The 20157-nt window shown below is 41.3% G+C and overlaps 1 protein-coding gene across 1 annotated transcript in view; it reads left to right on the forward strand.

Annotated features, from left to right (window-relative positions):
• MYO10 (myosin X) overlaps positions 1-20157 on the forward strand; it is a gene marked incomplete at its 3' end in the record, with an annotated part of 87141 nt that overhangs the window by 23756 nt on the left and 43228 nt on the right. Inside the window, exons 5-17 of the mRNA XM_008944802.1 lie at positions 86-99; positions 225-309; positions 967-1070; positions 2727-2856; positions 3761-3879; positions 4601-4747; positions 4919-5019; positions 5247-5313; positions 6648-6740; positions 7454-7522; positions 7705-7787; positions 9226-9334; positions 12440-12520. Coding sequence (XP_008943050.1) covers positions 86-99; positions 225-309; positions 967-1070; positions 2727-2856; positions 3761-3879; positions 4601-4747; positions 4919-5019; positions 5247-5313; positions 6648-6740; positions 7454-7522; positions 7705-7787; positions 9226-9334; positions 12440-12520 — 1202 coding nt within the window. The remainder of the gene's footprint in view (positions 1-85; positions 100-224; positions 310-966; positions 1071-2726; positions 2857-3760; positions 3880-4600; positions 4748-4918; positions 5020-5246; positions 5314-6647; positions 6741-7453; positions 7523-7704; positions 7788-9225; positions 9335-12439; positions 12521-20157) is intronic.

A 20157-nucleotide genomic window follows, 5' to 3' on the forward strand; every position in this document is an offset into this window, starting at 1 on the left:
ATGAGACAAAGGATATTATAAATAACTAGTGCATTAATTGCTCTTTATTTTATTCCTTGACTGATGTTTTTCTTCCTGGCTGTAGATTTATTGGAAAAAGTAAGTAGGTGTTTGCCTTTGCTTGGTTAATTTTGTTTGATTTAATACTTTCTTTGAAATTGCAGATGAAAAAAATTCTCCCTAAAAATGATTGTTTAAATGAAAATTATTTTTTACTTTGACAGAATCGTGTAGTAAGACAAAACCCAGGGGAAAGAAATTATCATATATTCTATGCTCTGCTGGCAGGGATAGAAGAGAGAGAGAAAGGTGAGTGGCAAAGTGCAAGTCACGCAACGGTAGTGGCTTTCTGCTGGCAGTCAGCCGTGGTGACAGCAGTGGAGAATTTAACTGCAGAAACACTCTAACCCAGGCAGAGCAATATGTTATTTATTCAGCTGGGATTCAGTGAGTGAATTTGAGCTCAACTTCATAAAGCAATCTGCTTAGTTATAGAGCATCAGCGAGCTGCTGGTAGTTTTTGTCCCAGCTTCTAGTGTGGCCCTGGGAAGATTACTCTGGGACAAATATGCCTCGTTCTGTTCAAGCTGAGTAATTTTTTCTGGTACTAAATAACTCCACAGCAACAAAGAGAAAGAATTCTGGTTCCTCTAATCCTCTCCCATAAATAGTAAATCCACCGAACAAAAGAAATGACATTTGTATATGTGCAAAATTGCCTAAAACTGTCTCAGCATCTCCCTTTGGGCCCACTGTCTTTGCAAGCTATAGAGTTAATTTCATCGTGCAGCTAAATAAAGCAAAACCCACCAAAATAAACCCCTATATCTGATTTTAATATAAAACTCTGTGCACCATCATAATTTCTAAGTAAATTGTGAACTGTTTAACTCTGACATAGTAACTTGTGGAGTGCCGTTGTTTTGGGATTTTTTTTTCACTAGTCCTCTTTTCTCTCCTTACTAGATGCTTTTTACCTATCTGTACCAGAGAACTACCACTACCTGAATCAGTCTGGATGTATAGCGGATAAGACAATCAGTGACAAAGATTCTTTCAAGGAAGTCATTGTGAGTTATTTGCCTAATTCTTTGTGCTTTAAAAATGCTGGAGGTTCAGGCACTGGGGCATATTCACAGCGCAGGGGACAAAGCTTTCTGGTGCTTTCCTTCACCTGCAGCTCTCTCATTGAGGCACTAATCTTACAGGGACTTAAAATTCTCTCATAACACTTCACTGTCATTTTGAGCATGGCTTTACCCTTCTATCATTTCAAAGTGTGCTATAATTTAGTGAAATGATTTTGTTTTGGAATGAAAAGAATATCAGCTGGAAAGACAGTAAGGCATTTACATGCCTTTGCCCTTCCTTGCATTTATATTATAGCCATATCTGCTTCCACTAATTGTTTACTATGTCACTGAGGTGATATGTGTCAGATTTTAAAAATCAGACAAAATATTTGGTTTTATGCCCTTCACCGAACTCATTTTGCTTAGCTGTGTTAATCCCTTTGCCAAATGGACACAATAATGTGCAGTGGATGCAGCAGTTATTCCTTGCGTAAAAAAACCCTGGTCTGGTGTGGCACAAGGAGGTGCCGGAAAAGTTGATAACTTATCTATATTATAGTCACAGGCTCAAGCTGATTAGCGTGACATTTAATTTGTGCTAATCATCCCAGGGTAGGCAGAGCATGAAATCATCTGGGCAGGTGACGCTTGCGCGCTGCCCGCAGCGTGGGCAGGCTTGGGGCAGGGGCTGGGGCTGCATTCCCAGGGCAGGAGGAGGGCAGAAACACCACCGCCTGCCCTGGGAGTTATTAGAGTCACCTCCTTTGCCTATTTTTATTGTGGTTTAAGTGCCAGAAATGTTACTTGAATTAAACTTTTTTTGTAGGAGACAGGGAGAAACTGCATGGTGAGCATGGAGTTGATCCCTAGTGCAGCCGTCTTTCTTAGAGCTCTGTTTTGAATGATCTTCTAGACAGAATAAACCTGCAACCATTATCTCTTCTCTGCTTTTAATTGTGGAATGAGTCTGAGGCTTTTCCATTAGTAATTGATGATTTATGAAAGATAAAATGTGTCATGTCACCTGTCAGACACCTGCAATAATCATAACATGATGAGTGTTACCTCTATGGGTATAAAACTGTGATCTGGTCTCAGACAGACTCATATTAGACCCAAATTTAGGAAAGTCTGGTAATTTTGAGAGGCATACAATTACCCCTACTATGTCAGAGAAAAGCGTATGTTCTTCCTCTTGTCTTAATATCTCTTCAGACAGATATTTGCTATTGTCCTCATTTATGTAGTTGAGCCTTGATCATTGCAATATCGGTCATTCATAACTTCAACATATTTTATATAGATCTCTTTTTCTTGCTCAGTTTTGCCGTAGGATGTCAGACCACACTGGTATGATGTGGTCTGGGGCTTTGTGGCTTGCCCAGAGTATGCTGCAGAAGGCGTCCCCAGAATTCTGTGTGGCTGTGACAACAAATGAGCAAATCTTAGAGGTTGCTGTGTTTCCTCCTCCATCCCTTGTTACCTACAAGGCTAATTGGCAAAATTTGGTGAAAAACACAGAGGAGGCTATCAGTTACTAATGCAGTCCTGAGTTGCTTTTCTAAAGCTTGACAACATAGTTGATGGGTTTGTCCTTGTCCCCATTTTTGAGTGAATGTGCATGTTATTGAAGAAGCTCACATGTCATTCCAGACTGCAATGGAAGTGATGCAGTTCAGCAAGGAGGAGGTGCGAGAAGTTTTGAGACTGTTAGCTGGCATTTTACATCTAGGAAACGTTGAGTTCATCACTGCTGGTGGGGCACAGGTGTCCTTTAAAACAGGTGAGAAGGCTGTGCATCCAAACGTGAATGTCTCTTGAGGCTGTGAAAACTGTGTTCACTGCTAGGGTGTTGGAACATAGCAAGGGCAGGCAGCGAAAGGCTCTTACTGCTTTTGAACAGTTGTGAATGTTCATTAAAGTGTTATTTTTGTGGGGTTTTGACAAGGCAAATTAGTCTGCTGCTGGATGCTAGGTCTTAATTACAGAAGCATATTTATTCCGGCACGTATTTATTCTTTTAATCTATTTATTTCTTAGAGATATTTTCAAGTTGATAAAATGTAAATGCTCAAATGTGTTCCTTACCTGAGACGTCCACTGAAGGTATCTTTAGTTAGAGCTTCGAATGTACTTGAATTACAGATCTGAAACTATCCAAAAAAACTGGACTGGCGAGTGTTTTAAAATGTTTGTTCAAATATGGCAATGAAAAGTAGCATTATGTACTGCTTTATATACCACAGTATAGGAAAATTGCAAATTAAAGTGTGCATATAAGAAAAAAAAACACATTGGTTTGCTTTATCCTCATCATCCCAAGGGAAGCTGAAATGCGTTCATGTGAACTAAGAGTGAATTAGCATTTATATATTGAAAAATATCTTAGTGCAAGCAGTAGATAGTTTGAATTCTTGACATGTAACATTAAGATGAAAATAAATAGTTGTGAGTTGTGATTACTTTCGACTGCTAAGTTCCTTCAGTTGTGTATATTTTTGATGGTGTGCCTTTTCATGAGCAGCAAAAACATATCCTAGAGTTTCTAGCTGTGTTTTTATCTTTAATGTCCATCAGTTTAGAAGCATCTTGAATGGTGGTGGTAGTCATAATAATACTAGTACAAATTAATTTCATAACCTTACACATTTAAGCACGTATTTGTATTTGTCTCTTTCATTTGACAGCTCTGGGTAGATCTGCTGAGCTGCTGGGGTTGGACTCCACACAGCTAACTGAAGCGTTGACGCAGAGGTCAATGATACTCAGGGGAGAAGAAATCCTAACACCTCTTAGTATACAACAGGTAAAGGCATCTTAGTTTTGACATGGTTTTGAGATCTGTTAAATATAAGGCTTGGTCTTCAAGTCCAGGGAAATCATTGGTAACTTGGGAGTGGAAGCTTAGCTCATGCATCAGAGTTGCTATCAAAATACTATATAGATTTTTGGGGAAGGTATAATTTGGCTTCTAGAAATCTCTATAGATCCCATCCAATCATTCTGGCCAGGGTTTGTAGCTTGGCTCATGTTATTCTTATCAAGATTGATTGCTTACAATTTGTTTTTTTTTTTTTTTAATCTTAATCATGTAGGCTGATATTTTTCATTATGGATATTTGTATCAGGTGGGCATTTTTTAAACCTTTCAGCAGAGATAATTCTATTATTTATGAGAGGGGGGTTAGAAATAGGTGTACAAAACATGCTTACCACTAGTAGGAGTAAACTAGGATGTTATTTCCTACCCTTCTTTTCTTCCTCCACACCTTAAGTTCATGATTTCCTAATTTTTGAGTGCTTTAGCCTTGAAATGTAAGTTTAAAGCTGCATAGGTGTACAGCTGTTAGAACTTGCACTGTTAAAACTTAAATCCTGACACTCTGTAATTGCTGTCAAGGTACACAGGAGTACAAACCTGCTTGCATTGTACATTGCTTTGTGCTATGGAAAGGATGCTGACCAGCAGAGTCTGCTAAGTTCTCAGTTACAGGGTTGATGGGTTGTGGTTTCCTTCTTTAATGCAGGCAATAGACAGCAGAGATTCTATGGCTATGGCACTTTATTCGCAGTGTTTTGCTTGGGTCATTAAGAAAATCAACAGCAGAATCAGGAGCAAGGAAGACTTCAAGTCCATTGGAATTTTGGACATATTTGGATTTGAAAACTTTGAGGTAAGTTTCAAAAGTTGGATTGTCTGATATTTATGCTTCATTGTTCCTACATATAGTCATCATCTTCACTGAAACTTGATTATTAGACATGTTATGGCTTCAATTAGTTCCTTGTTTGCAAAGTAAAATACTTGGAGCGTGGGCATTTTTGAAAATTTCTTGTCTCTTTAGGTAAATCGTTTTGAGCAGTTCAATATTAACTATGCAAATGAAAAACTTCAGGAGTATTTCAACAAGCACATCTTCTCTTTGGAACAACTGGAATACAGCAGGTAAGAGATACAGAAATTTGAAAGAATTTTGACAGTACCAGTATCCACTTGAAATCTGGGTTTCCAGCTACCTTGGCTTCCTTTGAAAATCTCTATCTAGAGCTCTGTATTTTTTTAAATTTTTTTTGCTCTAATTTGCAAGATAAATACATCAGCTCCTCCTATTTTTATACGTAAAATAATTTTGTCATAGTTCTCAATAAAAAGGCCCTCCTTATTTTCCTTAGGGAAGGACTGATTTGGGAAGATATTGACTGGACAGACAATGGAGAGTGCTTGGACCTTATTGAAAAGGTGATAAAGAATTTGATACCAGTATCTATTTCCAGTTTTTGTTCTGAGATGTGCCTTTAATTACCAACAAAAGAAAAAGTGAGGAGAACAGTGGATCTGGCATGTTTAGATAGTAAACTTTTAATCAGATAGTTTTCGTGCATAGATATATTACAGGTTATACTATTACAGAGTATAATCTATAGGATCAATATATGTATCTTTCTTTGATTATATACAAAAGCAATCTTTGGAGATGATTAAAAGGAGTAGAAAAAGGGGGTAGAGAGAACGATAGTGTCTTGTGCCCATAATAGCTTTTCACAGGATGCAGGTAATCTGCATTTGTTGGCTACCAATTTTGGCTTCAGCCATCGTTTTATTTGTGCTCTGATTGGTACTAAAGGAACGTGTAAAAGAACCCGGAGCTCCTGCAGAGTCGTTGGTGGGAACATTAACAGTGTGGGGCAGGCGAGTTCCCCGCGTAGGTGTCCTCCTAACCCCGACCGGCTGGCAGAGCAGACGTTACGGTTCCACTTCATCTGTGCTCACTTCTGCCAGCAGCACAAGTGGGCTGTGTGAGTTTGGACAACCACAGAAGCTGATGGCAGCAGGCAGGAGATCCAGCTGCCAGGAGGTGACTGTGGTCAGGATGGTGTGCTTTGTCAGGAACTGCTGCGGGCTGATGGGAAGCAGCTTATTAAAATGTGCACCTGGAGAACTGGGTTTTTCTGAAAGCCTTTATCAACTTGAAGCTAGATGAACTTATTAATTAACTGCAGGGTAGCTTACATTGTTTACCACCTCTTTAATATGAGGAGCAGGGAACATCAAAGGAAATTACACAGAGGCATATGCAAAGCACAGGGGGGTTATGTTTCACAGTCAAACTGTGTATCTTTTGCTGTGCCTCTGGGTACTGTGGGTGAAAAAGCTTAGTGTTGGTTCATCAACTAAGCAGATAATTTTATGGAAGAAAAATTTTTGAAAGGCTGTTTACACAAACTCCTCCGTTGTAAGGGATTCCTGATCATTTGAGATCTTGGAAGCTAGGAGTATATGCTGGGGCAATGTCATTGTGCACAGCTAAAAACTGCCTACATCAGGAGAATGTGCTTCTTCCAGTAGCCTTTTGCATTTATTTTGCCCATGTGTCTTATGCCGTATGTTTAGAAAGGAGCATTGCCAGAAAAACAGGATTGCAGTCCTCTAGAAGAGTGGGTTTTAGTCATGCATCGGTGGTTTTGCACCTCTTTTCACACAGCAACTTCAAGGACTTCCTGATTTTTCCAAACTGGGAACATCTGTGTCCATCTGTGCACTGACTGATCTTCTGCCTCTTCTTGCTGTTCTAGAAACTGGGTCTGCTGGCACTCATCAATGAAGAGAGCCACTTTCCTCAAGCTACTGACTCCACCTTGCTGGAGAAATTGAATACGCAGCATGCTGTATGTGATGATTTGTTCTTGTTTTCCATGCAAATTATGGAGGGTCTCTTTGCTTCTCTAGAAATGCATGGTTCAAATGTATGGGTACATAGTTGTAGAGGCATGATCCTAGTTCCATGGCAATGGATATAATTTGCTGTCAAAACTGAGTTAGTTACCTGGATGAACATATCCTTGTTATCGTGCAGTTAAAGGTTTCCATGCTGGTTGTTGAATTCTTCTCATAGCTGGGGCTCTGACAACCTGCAGTAGCTCAGATTATTTAGAGCTTCAGTTTCCCTTGATTTAATGAAGTTTTCACCTGGATTTTGTTTACCAAAAGGTTGCTGTTTTCTCTGTCCAGATTAGTGTTACCTTTATTTGTGATTCCAGGATTACTCTCAAGAATTTCTGTGGACAAGTGTGTCCACAGATCTTTGTAATGGCCGGTTTAAGACATAGCCTTCTTTTTCTAAGTGTCTTTAATAGATAGTTCTGCCAGATGGGTTTGGGTTTAGTATAATGACTTTTTAGGTACTATAAATCTGTTGTTACTGCATTTGAAGCAGCCCAGACTAACAAATCCTATTATCATTTTAAGTCGGTTGTTTGCTTTTGGAGTACTAATCTTCCAGGGAGGTCACTGGAAGACAATGGTTTGTTTAGGTCTGGGTTGAGAGGATAATGTGACCTCCCCACCAAATATTTTTATCTTTTCTTTCCCCTCCAATTAGAACAATCCTTTTTATGTAAAACCGAGGGTTGCCGTTCACAACTTTGGAGTGAAGCACTACGCTGGGGAGGTAATTTTCTTTATTTGCTGAAATTATTCCAAACGCAGTTTTCATTAGATTTGTTTTACCCTGAGGCTGCTCAAAACGAACTAGAGCCCTCTCTGTTCCCTCAGCACTTTTTACAGTGCCGTTGTTGTGAGAGGTGTCTGACTGCTTGGCATGTTGTTTGAGTCAGCTCTGTTTCCTGCTAGGTCCAGTATGATGTCAGGGGGATTTTGGAGAAGAACAGAGACACTTTCAGAGACGATCTCCTGAATTTGTTACGTGAAAGCAGGTATGGTTTTGCAGTTTTTGTTTAGGATATGATGTTAAGGTGTCGTGATATCACCTAGTTCTGCCAGAGTTTGAACGTGTTAGATTTTGCATAGCAGCAGACCTTGACAGTCGCAATGAGTGTAGAAGAAATGTCAGAGGCGCCTGTAAACAGATCTGATTGTAATCAGTCCTCACAAAGTTGGACTTTCTCACCCTGTAGAGTACCTCATCCCTGTTCAGTCCAGGGCGCTGCTACAGATCTCACTTGCTACTCAGTGATGAGGAAGGATGCTGAGTGCTAGTGGGTTTCTTTTTAACTGTTTCAGGGTGCCTCAAGGGCAGCATGCACACATGTTTTTTTGCTTCACATACAGCCTGATTTTCTTGCAGTTCTGGCATTCCCTAATTTTATTGAAAGCTTAGTGTGAGGTACCTACCACAGTGCAAATTGTCATATAGTAATTGCTTCAAAGGAGGATTTCTGTAAAGACTGATGTTACAGAAAGTCTGAGCTTAGATGTCTTTGGCACCTTCATGCCTCCTGTCACTTTGCTGTGTAAGGACTCAGGATCCTGACAGTGGTGCCCTGTGAGCTGGGGCAGTACCACGTCCCTTTTTTGTAGGCATGTGATTAAGACTGCAGGATACACAGAGAGGTGATAGAAGAGGAGGGAACTGAGCCTGGGTGTTGCTGTCTCAGCTGCTGCCTTCAGCCATCCCATCCAGTCATCCTGCCTTGCTGTGCGAGTTGCTTGTTTGTAAATCCTTTAAGCCCTTCTGTGCAGTGGAAACTGTTAATAAGCATTTCCCTTTCTGTTGTTTGTTGTGGTTTCATGGCGTGTCTGACATAACATCTGTCACCTGAAGTATGTAGGTAAAAGTAATACATGAGTTAAAAATGCTGGGTTTGGTTTCACTCTTACACCTACATCTGTCTGGAGCTCAGGTTAAAAGATCTGTGTTCCTGTAAAAGTGGTAAGAGGAGGATACCCGACTGGTGGGGTAGCAAACAGCACAGCATACACAGCTGGTGTCTGAAAGTGAGGCTCATGTGGGTGGCTATTTTGTGTTGTTTGGGGCCTACAAGTTGGAAGTCTTGTTTTGTAGTCTTTGTTCAGATACAGGTCCCATTACAGTTAGCTGGAGTTTTGGTTGAGTGAGTGGAATAAAATGCATTAAGGACTCTAGGACTCCACACTTGGCTTCCCTAATGACGCATTCTGAGTTGAGAAGAAAGAACCTCCTTGTTTCACTTTAGTTTGTTGTATTTTTTTCCTCCCCTGCATAAATTCTGCAAAGGCAAAATCTATTGTGTACTAAAGATTATGGAGAAAATCAATAAGCATTGTTTGGATGGAGGAGCTGCTTTCTAAGGGATAGTGCTTTCTTTGTATTCTGTGGCAGTATACCTCATAGTCTGTTAAAATATACTTTTTTCTTTTTCTTTCCCATTTCAGTCTTGATTTCATCTATGATCTGTTTGAACATGTTTCAAGCCGCAACAGTCACGACACTCTGAAATGTGGAAGCAAGCACCGAAAACCTACTGTCAGTCTCCAGTTCAAGGTTAGTTAATGTGTTGTCTCTGCTCTGTAGCTAATCAGTTATAGATAAACTGTTCAGTAAAGAACAGCTTCAGATTAAAACAGGCAAAACTTTCAGCATCAAAACATTGTTATCTCTTCTGCAAAACTCCACTTAATAACAGCTTCAATCAGATGCTGACCTTTACACCACACTGTCCACACAAAACTCCTGTTGCTTTCCACTTGTTTATTTGTCCTTATTTTAAAGCTCATATATGAAGTTGGTCTTTTTCATCCTAGTTTTTCTTTCTAATCTAAAACCCACCACAAAATCACACAAAACCTTACAGCAGTGCCTGTATGGTAAGAAAAAGTAGTACTGAATAAATACCTCATTAAAGTGTTGCCTTGCTTTTTACCTGAAAGTTTGGAAAGCATTTCTATTAAGCATCTTTTTATGAGGCTTTGTAGCCCTCCCATCAAAAATGGCACCAAATTGAAATGTAGCATGAAGTCTATCTGCAAATTATTTAAAAGAGAAAGATTGGCACAAAACCTGTTCTAAATTGCATGAGTACAAGTCTGGATTAGTTGTCTTTCATTTTGTTTGAATTAATATACATTTGCACTGTTCACTTTTTTGTTTAAAGGCAGCAGACTCAGACCCCTTGAGGGCAAATTTTATCCTAATAGAATATTGCTAAGTGTTAGACAGAACAGCAAGGAGTTCTGGGGCACACACAGTGTCTTTTATTAAAAAACACTGCTATTATATTCCCTGGACAGTTTGCTTTGTGCTATCTCTTGTTTCAGACAATACCTACTTCTTGTGGTGAGGTGGCATTATTTACTAGCTCCCTGGGATAGCAGAAGGTGCTGTTTCCACTTAGTGATTTGTGCTTGTGCAAAGTAGACCTTTTAGATGCTACTGTATAAAAATCAACCATGGTTTGGATCAAGGTAGAACATAATGTAGAGTTCTTGCTTTCTCTGTCAGAGACCCTAGACAATATAAAGCATGATAAAGCATGAAATGAAAACGTTATTGCCTCTTATCTAAAGCTGCAGTAACTGACTATTAATCAGCTGGGCTGCTTTACAAGGGGTTAACCTTCACATCATGACATGCCCAAAGAGTTAGTCTGGGTGTTTTTTCTGTTTTAAAGCCTTCCTGCGATTAGTCCATCGTATTTCAACTGAAGATAAGAACTTTGTCTTCACAGTTTTATTCTCATGATAGGTTGGTTAACTCTTCTTTTCATTTGACAGCTTGCCTAATGTGGGCCTGGGGGTGCATGCAGAGTAGCTGAGGTCAGATACCATCTGTTTCAGCCTATTGCTTAAAGCAGAGCAAACTTTAGATTAGCTGGTAACCTGACAGTGACTTAGAGGCGTGCAGCATCCTGTAGAATCTGTCTGGCTGTACCACAAATGAATGCGAAAATAGGTTAAATCATTTTTTTTAGACTGACCAACTTTTCTGGTCTCTGTAAGTAGTGGCCTGTGTTGAGAGAATCAGTTCAGTTCTCCATAGACGTTGTAATGTTCACACAGGTTGAATACAGATGAAGTCTTTACTTTTTGAAGCTGTAAATACTTGTCTTTACCATAAAATATTTGTCTTTGCTTTTTTTCTGGCTGTTTAATATTTGCTGCCCTCGACTCCTGGTCCATAGGCTGGCAAAGACAAATGAACCAAGAACTATCACTTATGTTCCCAGTCACTTCACCTTTTGCTCCCTTTGTGCTGTACCAGCCCCTCTGCACAGCCACAACTTTGCCTGTTGCCTTTATCACTTCATGTTTAGTCACCAAGGAAGCCCTTGGTTTGCAGATTAAAGCAAGAATTTGTTGCAGCAGACTGACACTGGCACTTCCACTCCGGAACATATGGTAGAATGCTCAGTGTTGCTCCTTCAAAAAGTGAATTTTGGGTCTCCTTGGCAGCCTGTTCTGTGTTGTCTCCGCTGCTTGGCAAGCAGTGCCACCTTTGAGGGGTGGAACATTATCACTGGTAGCTTTCTGAGCTCCTCAGATCCTGGGGTGCCCTCCTAGACAGTCATTCGTATCTCTGCGAAGTAAATGCAAGGCTTCAGTTCAAAATGGTTTATCACACTTAATGATGCTGCATGAGGCAAGTTGGAATAAGATACGGAATGATGTCGGGAAAAGGGTGGATGTGTAATTAAAGTAATTATCATAAAAGGACTGAGGGGGTTTTGTGATTTTTATCTCCAGGTTCAGACAACTGACAGTCTAATGTATATTGGGTCATTCAGAGTTCTAAAACTAAACCATGTTTTTTTCTATGTTTTATGTAGCTGTACCTTAAATTCTCTCTTTTTATTGTTAAATGCAGTTAGCTGTCACATGAAGTAACTGTGAAACTGTCTGCTTAATGCTTGTTAGCCTTGTCTTTTGGCAAGATGAGTTTTCTTTAACACTCTTATTATTTACTCAATTTTTATTAATTTCAGTACAAGGAGTGTTTTGAAATCTAGTATTGGTAAAACAATGGATGCTGTATTCTAAAGTAGCTCTTTTTTCAGAAATTTAAAATATTTTTTCTACCCTCCTGTTGACTTAAATTTATTATCAGAGTGTCCTTTAGGCCAGAAAGGTTGAGACTTCATAGGAGAGAGGAACTCCCTGTGCACAAAATACTACTGGAAATGGAAAATGAATGGTTATGGGTTGGTTGAAATAAAAAGAGGAAATCTGCTTTTCTGGGTATTTCAGTTTTACCTTAGATCCATTAGTCTTCCTTTTGATTTGCTCGGGTTCTGCCATTTGGGAATCTAGTTCCTACATCTTAAGCAGTCGTTCAAAAGATCCCTGAAACAGAAACTTCCTAATTTGATATTTCCTCCTGAACAGTTTTCTTCATATCATCCTGTACATCTTGTTCAGCGTAAAAGGGCGATGACAGTTTTGATCAGAAGGGCTGGGGGGAGAAGCCAACATGAATGTGTTGGCTGTGTGTGTGCAAGCAGCTCAGGTGGTGCAGTAGTTTCTGGTGCATGCCACTAGGTGTTGCAGTTAGCCATTGTCTGCGGGGCTGGGCTGCGGGAGCAGCTGCCGGGCTGTGCTGCTTCTACACAAAGTCAGCTTGTGAAGTGCTGCCTTCTTTCTACCTGTGTTTTAGGAATCGCTTCATTCCTTAATGGCCACACTGAGTTCTTCAAATCCTTTCTTTGTTCGGTGCATCAAACCCAACGTGCAGAAGGTAAGGTTGAAAATTATGTTCATCTTTTCTATACATCTCAGGCCCTAGTCTTTCACCGCCTGTCTGGTTGTTTACAGCTGTGTGGAGCAGAGGGTAGCATTCTTCACTGACTTTGTAAAAGGCTCTGCAAGGTGAAGGCACTGGGAAAGGCTTTTTTTTTTTTTGCATGTGGGCCATGTCTTTGGGCACCTTTTTAATTGTTATTGTTCACAACTCTGATGAATGACTGGCTCTAAGGATGGTTATAAAAGGAAGGTAGAAGGCTGTGCTGCGTGTTGGGCAGCTCGGAGTCTTTTTAGGAAGAAAATATCAAAACTGCAAAGTTCATTTTAAATCACTAGCAGCATTGGATGGTGGTGCATGTGGCAAAACTTGTGTGGATGACCCACTCTCAGTCATCAGACTCATAGTCTTGCAATTGGTGTACAATTCTAGGTGTCTTCATGCTCCCTGTTCTGTTACAGAATTATGCTTTAAAAGCAGACTTGGAAACTGAGGCTTGCTCTATCTAATGTCTTTTGGGTTGGTGATAATGAAAGGCAATGTTAAGACTTACATAGATACATAGGAGAACTCTCTAGAAATGAAGTGTTAATGGAACAGTAATTGTTGAAGTTAATATTAGCCTGGTCCTGATATTCTGGGGTTTTCTGCATCTGTTTTTTGCTTCATAGACCATTACTCAGGTATGATCTGCTTATGTCAAAAATGCAACAGGCAGAGGTGCTAATGAAACTTAGTACCTTAGGTTTGGGGTTTTCACATGGCAACTTAGAAATAGATTACTTTGCTATAAATCCAATTTTACACGTTACTTTTTTCTGGGATGTCTGGTTAATCCAAGACGCTAACACATCAAACCTGGCAAATTTCATAGCAGGTTTTCATGTTACCTGGATGGTACATCCTTGACTGTGGATGTTTTCCAGTGGCTGTTAACTCTGCTTTTGCACTGCTGCTTACAGTGTGTCAAATAACCTGCAGATTTTGGGTATGTGAGCAAGAGTGAGCAGCCTGGAAGTGAGTGAGACATGCTTTGCGCATCCTGAGGTGTTTGGTGCTCTGCAGTGTGCAGCCACCAGGTAGCCAAATCTGCATGGATGACAGCACCTTGACCAGCAGCAGGGGTCTGTGGGCCCCACGTGTGTGGCAAAGCCCCTGATCACTGAGGGAGGGCAGTTTTGGAAAGCTGCTTTTCCTCCCCGCTCCTATTTCTGCCTGGAAGCCACATGATCCTTAAAAGTTCACCTGCTGCCACTGGAGTGTGAGAAGAACTTTCCTTAGTTCTTTGTCCTTTGGCATCCCAGTAAGGCTCATCTTCACAGGAGCCAAGTCACAATGATTTACCACAGTTCATGCAAGAACCTCCATAGCAAGGAAAACACTGAGTTCCCACTCCATGCTCCATGTTGGTCTGCTAGTCTTTTCCCACTAGAATGCTCCATCTCTGACAAATTTGGCATATGCTACTGTATCTCCACATATATTTTACTATCATTAAAACAAAGTTCTCACAGAATTAGCAGGTGTGCAAGCAGAAGGAGCTTGAGGCAACCTCAGTTTCAGGAAACCACAGCTAACTGCAGGAGTGCATGTAGAAACAGAGGAGGAAATTCCTGTAGACAATCTCTTTCAAAGTACCTATGTCACTGAAATCATATATAGAAATGTTTGTCCTTGTTTTCCATTTGCTTTGACTGCAAATTTTACTTGATTCAATGGCTGTACCAAATAAGAGATCCTAAAGAACAAGACCAGAGGGTTTGCACAGCTTAACTGTTGTAGCTGATTCAGTAGAAGACTTCATGGAAAATGAGAAGAAAAGCCATATGTAATATTTGTTGATTACATTCTTCACTCAGGGAAGTGTTCTCAAAATGCGCTTTTGGGGTTCAGTGTTTCATCTCCTGTGCACTGCTCTCTGTTGTCTGCCACGTCCCACAGATAGTGATTTTTGTGCCAGTCTTGTGATGTTGGTGTTGCTCCTTGTGCAATGGTGCAGGTACAGGGGCTGGCACGTGAACATGAAGCCGCTCTGTAGATCGACTTGGTTCTGTGGCCGCACACCACGCTGAGCTTTGCACGGTCCAGCCTGTCATATAACTTGTTGCTTCTCTTCAGTTAGAGCGAGGGAAATCAGGTGAGTCAGTGCGCGTAGCTCTGACCCAGCACGGCTCAGAGACACGCTAGCAGTACATGGACTACCAGGGGTTAATGCACACGTGACTCACTGAGCAGGGCTGGTTAGAAACACAACTGCTTGGAGCATTCAGATAGGCCACTGGAGCAGAGAAACAGGGATTGAAAGAAAGTAAAAATCTTCACTGAGCATTTTCCTCTGTGTTGCCCATTCATAGTTTCTCACTCTGCAGTGATGGCAAGCTGCAATCATAAAATGTAACTTCTCAAAAAATACTTGAACAACGCTTGTCAAATAACAGATGATGTGAAAGAAAGAGGTGTTTTTTTTTTTTAATATGCAGCATTAAAGGAGGGCTGGACTAGAGAGACTCAGCAAGGAGAGAGCTGAAGTTGTGTTATCAGGGGCAAAGCCTCTCAAGCTGCTTATTCTGTGTTGGATACGAATAGGTGACACACCTATTGGTGAGCATCCTCCAGAACTCTGAAGGGAAGAAGCTGGTGTAGATCAAGAGCTAATTTACTCTGGAATGATGTTTGAATTATGTAGGTGAGTGAGGTTGAGCAGATGCAAGACAAAATGAAGCCTTTGAAAAGCAGGACATTCAGCACGCAGTACTTCGCTGCTCTTCTAGACATTGAAGTGTACTCATGCTGGATAAGAGATGTGATAATTTACAGTAATTGGTTTCTTTAATTGATCAAAAGTTTAATTTTTAAATATATTACAGTGGCAAGCAAAACTAATTCAGCGTATGCAATAAACCCCTGAGCATTTACATATCAAAGCAGTTCTGCACTCATTAGTGCAGTTTCCTAAAGGGAACGCAGTGAGTACATGACCTTTTGTCACAAGACATTTCAGTGAGGAGGCCTCTGACAGAACAGAGGAGCCATTAATCTTTGGGAGACCCCAGAACAATCAGTGTATCTGTTTTCACAGTTTCCTGTCTGTTCTGAACTGGCCATAATATGGAAACTTTTCCACTTGGTATGCTTAATGAGTATTTTCTGCTAATGAAGGGTCACCCTTCTCAGCTCTCCTTATCTTCAGTGCAACTTGCAGAACTGTGTATCACTTCATCCTTTTGAACTTAAACACATCTTTCCATTTCTTGGCCTTATTTCTTTTTCTGCCTCCTCTTCTATTTGATGATGATTCGTCCCTTCAACCTTGCCTTTTCTGGTCTTCATCTATCCTTTTTTGTGCACCTTAAATTGAAAAAAAAACAGAAGACAACCATCAACAACAATACAACAACAAAAAAATACCATCTTTTTAAAGCAAGCTATAACTATTGCCATAGCCATCAGCTGAATGTTTCTTCCAGCTGGCTGCTATTAATAAAGTTGCTAAGGCTTGGTGCTGCCCAGGGGACCATTGAGGTTACTTTTAAGGTCTGAACTACCTATGCAAGCTGTTTCAGAGGCAGAAATTTTCCTGTTGGTCAGAAGGAGCCAGCCTCAGGGAGATTGGCTCAAGTGCCTTCTCAAGTTCTCTTCAGCGTCTAGGATTTTTCTTAATAAAATGTTTTGGTATAGTCATTGCAAGTCGTCCCCACCCCCAGCATCGGCATGGCCTCATCTGCACTGGTCTCTTAAAAACTTGATTATTACAGTTTGCTTCAATAGTTCCCTGTAAATTCCTGCCCTTGACAGGTTCAGACATGGCTGTTGTATCATGCCCATAGGTTGATGCATCCACTTTCCTATGGTTACAGGTCTAAGTGCAGTTTGGTCCTGACAGGGAAAATCCTGCCTTCGTCAGAGCTGGCAGGAAATATTTGTGATGCTTGTGTTTTAGGAAACCTGTTTTGATCTGTGCCACCTGAACTGGATGGCGGGGTCTTTACTCACTTTCCTGCCTGCACGTTTATTGTCTGTCTCATTCCTCTGTTGCAGTGATGGTTTTTCTGCTAGCAAGATAAAAGCTGCCTTCTCTGAAGCGTGTGAGCTCTGAAGGGGCAATCCTGTTTCTCTGGAGGTTTTTCATATTAATGTTTTTAATCTTAAAATTTAATTGGGTGAGGTAAAGAAATGAAACTATAAAACTACTTCAGGGTAGGGGCTACAGGGAGCAACAGAAAAAGTGAAACTAGTAATAACTTTGCAATTCAAAGGAAGACTGGTAGAAAAAGGTCTGTAATGAATTCTGCGAGGCTTCCTGCTGCTCAGGAGTTCTGTCATGCTCCATATTCAGCCTGCGAAAATTACTATTAGGGCAATAAGAACACTTAACATTGCTTCTGGGGGCAGAGCCATTTAAAGGATCAAGGTATGGCTATTGGCACCTGCAGTTTGAGACATAGGTCATTAATAGCCTTGAGATGTCCTGGAAGAGCAAGCAGTATGTCCCCTAATATGAAATAAGATGCAGACCTATTTTGCTTGGCGTCTGAATTAAACCTGTGCTCTTAAAATAGCTCTGAATCATCACAAACATAAGTATAGCATGATACCAACCTAAACATGGGTTAGAAGTCTATCTCAGGAATGTGGTACAAGGTAACAGCAGGAGAACAGCTTGGCCCCACCAGCCAAGGTGATCGTGTGCAGGGTGTGGAGCAGGTACAAGTTCAATGGACGCAGTTTGAGGACTGGTTGTCACACTGGAACTGCAATATTGTCAGATTGTGACTTTACTGTATGAATTACTGAGTTTGCCTTATAGAGACCTTTTTTTTTTTTTTTTTTTTTTTTTTTTCAGAAATATGGATAAGGACAGTGCAAGTCTAATGCCACTGCCTTGGGAACAGCATTGACATAAAACCTTGAAAGGTGCAGTGAGGGAGACTCTGAGCTTCAAGGGTTCTACTGTACTTTCAGCACAGGATTGCTAAGCATCTGGATAAAACTTTACTTTCAAAAGTCTTTATTTTTAAAGAATTAATTAACGTGGTCCAGCTCCAAACTTCTGTGCGCATCCTACTGCAGTTGTATACCAAGCGTGCGCTTTATACCCCAGCCTCGGTTGCTCAGCAGACTCTCTCCTTACTGGGGAGCAGATGCCTTTGTGGGTTTTTGAAAATGCTGAGCCCAGCAGTTAAAAGCTAAGAAGTGTCAGGCCCTAAATGGAGACATCTTTATGGTTTTCTCTTGTCGTTGGAGAGCCCTGGAGTAGCCCATCTGCAGTGTTCTCTGGTACTGAGAGCTTGCAGATCACAGGGTAAATTTCCATTGCTATCCATAAGAAATAAAGGGAATAGAAAGCCTGATCATCACATTAATAGCTCCTCTGTCATACTTCAGAAGTGAAGGGAATAAATTATATGGCCCAGGGACAGCTGCTGGGGGTGTGTGGTGCTATCTGTAGAAAGTTAAGGTCTAGCAGCATTCATTTATAGCTATATAAGCAGCTCATATATTAGAGATCCTGATTGCCTGTTTTAAAAATCTCTCTTTAATCTCAGTTGTTCTCAGTAAATACTTGTTTTAAGAAGGCTTTCTGGCTGCCAATTACTGCTGTCATTGCTTCTGGAGGAAGAAAAGCCACAGGCTCTGAGCACACATCGGGCTTGCTGGGGCAGTGTGGGTCAGGCTCACTGAGCTGTTGTTCAGGCCCATCCTTTGGGAGGGGAGCAATCATTTCCCCAAAACACAGCCTGCTGGCCCGATCTCGCAGGCCAACAGGCACATGAGGCCAAGTGCAAACTACTTATTTGTAGCCCTTTAACTAGTTCAGAAGGCTTTATTGTTCATAATCAGCAAAGCGCAGTCGTAAGGTGTGGCATCGTGCCCGGCCAACGCTGCTTAATTCAGCTACCTGGATCTTGTCGCCTTGGGTTGTGCAGAATTACATAGCTTCAAATCAAGACTTGTGGAGCATGTTCCAGCTGCATCATTTTCTGGCACATGAGTTGAGTAATTAGGTCAGGCGCTAGAAGACTCCGTAGGTAAAAGTGGTGAGGAGAGGTGGGTGTGAGGACAGCAAGCGCTCCCGCTCGCGAAGTGCTGGCACCGATTGTTGCACGTGAAGCTGCATCCGTGGCTGAGAGAAGGAGACAATTCCTGCAAGGAGCTCCGTGCTACACAGGCAGCGCCTGTCTTCTGTGTCACCTCCGAAAGATGGCTCCCATCTCCCCTGCAGTGCAGGGTGTCAGTTGTGCTGCCTGGGAGCCACGCTCTGCCTTTGTCCCCATCTCAAAGTGCCGCTGCCTCCTGGGCTGAACTAGGTCATTCCAGTCTCCAGGCAGTCACCCGGATGAGCGTGTCCTCCTCCTTCGTCGAGGTGTGTTGTTTGCTAAGCAGGGCTGGCGAGGCATCCCTTTGCTAAGGGTTAGGGTTAGTCTTTCAGTGACCACGGCGTAAGGAGTTGAACATCGGGGTGTTTATGGCTGGGGTAGAGAGATGGGTGCTGCTGCGGGAGGAGCAGACGCTGTGCTGTAGAGATTGCATCAAACTCCAGGCACTGTAAGCAAACAGATTTTTGCATGTTTTGTAGCACGTACGTGCACGGTTGCCCAGTTGCCTGGAAAGACCATTTGGTAGGACTCTGTCCACCAGTAGTAGGAGTCATTTTTGAATCTTGGATGGTAACAGTGTGCTCCTGTGAGCAGGGCAGGGGTATGCATGGGGAACAAATGCTGCTGCTTCAGTGGGGGCTTTGGAGGAGAAGGCCAAGTACCAGAACAATTATGGGGAAAAATAAAATGCCTGGAGATGACATATTTTTACTATTATATTCCTACTTGCTGTGCAGTTCAGTGTAATATTTAGAAGTGAGGAGAATTTTCACTGCTGCAACGACTGATTTGTCTGCAGCACAGGGTCTTAATGCCTCCAGATGACTTAAAGCACTGCAATAATTCTGCAGTTTGTACCACCTGATGGATTTTTTGTGTTTTATTAATTCCTTCATATTTGATTTTGTGACAGGGAGGAGCATTTGTGAAACTGCTACTACTGCTCCCAGGTCTGAAGCATTTGCTTTTTATAAATACTGAGCAAAAATATTTGCTTTTCTTCCTTCTTGAACACTCTACCAAGTATTTGAATTGCAAGCATTGTCATGCAAATGTATGTGCAGAAAAAGTGTGTACTTCATCAAGCTTTGGAAGTTTTCTTTAACTACAACAAAAAAAATCCCCCCACATCTCTAGATAGCAATTTACATTCAAATCCTGTTTGCCATGTTCTCATGGTAACTACTCCAAGGGAATATGCACTGTTCGTGATAAATAGACATCCTTAGAGCTCCAAAATCATGTCTGGGGTACAGAGTATTGTTGTCTAGCAAAATCATGTCTGGGGTACAGAGTATTGTTCTCTAGCAAAAACTTGAACGTTTTGTAACTCCCTTGCTAAACTGTGTCTTAGGGCATTTTGTGTATTTAATCTGTTAAGGTTTAGGAATTTGTTGGCTGTGAAATATATTTACATTCTTGATGCCTATAAGGTAAGATTAGCCCTCGTGTCCTGTTAGTCAGGAATATCTACAGTGATGGCTGTAGAGCCAGCCCCTCGCTAGGCTTGACTTCCTTTGAGTAGCAGCAGGGATG

The sequence above is a fragment of the Merops nubicus genome, unplaced genomic scaffold (genome assembly GCF_000691845.1).
Source record: "Merops nubicus isolate BGI_N331 unplaced genomic scaffold, ASM69184v1 scaffold2930, whole genome shotgun sequence".
NCBI classification, from domain to species: Eukaryota; Metazoa; Chordata; class Aves; order Coraciiformes; family Meropidae; genus Merops; species Merops nubicus.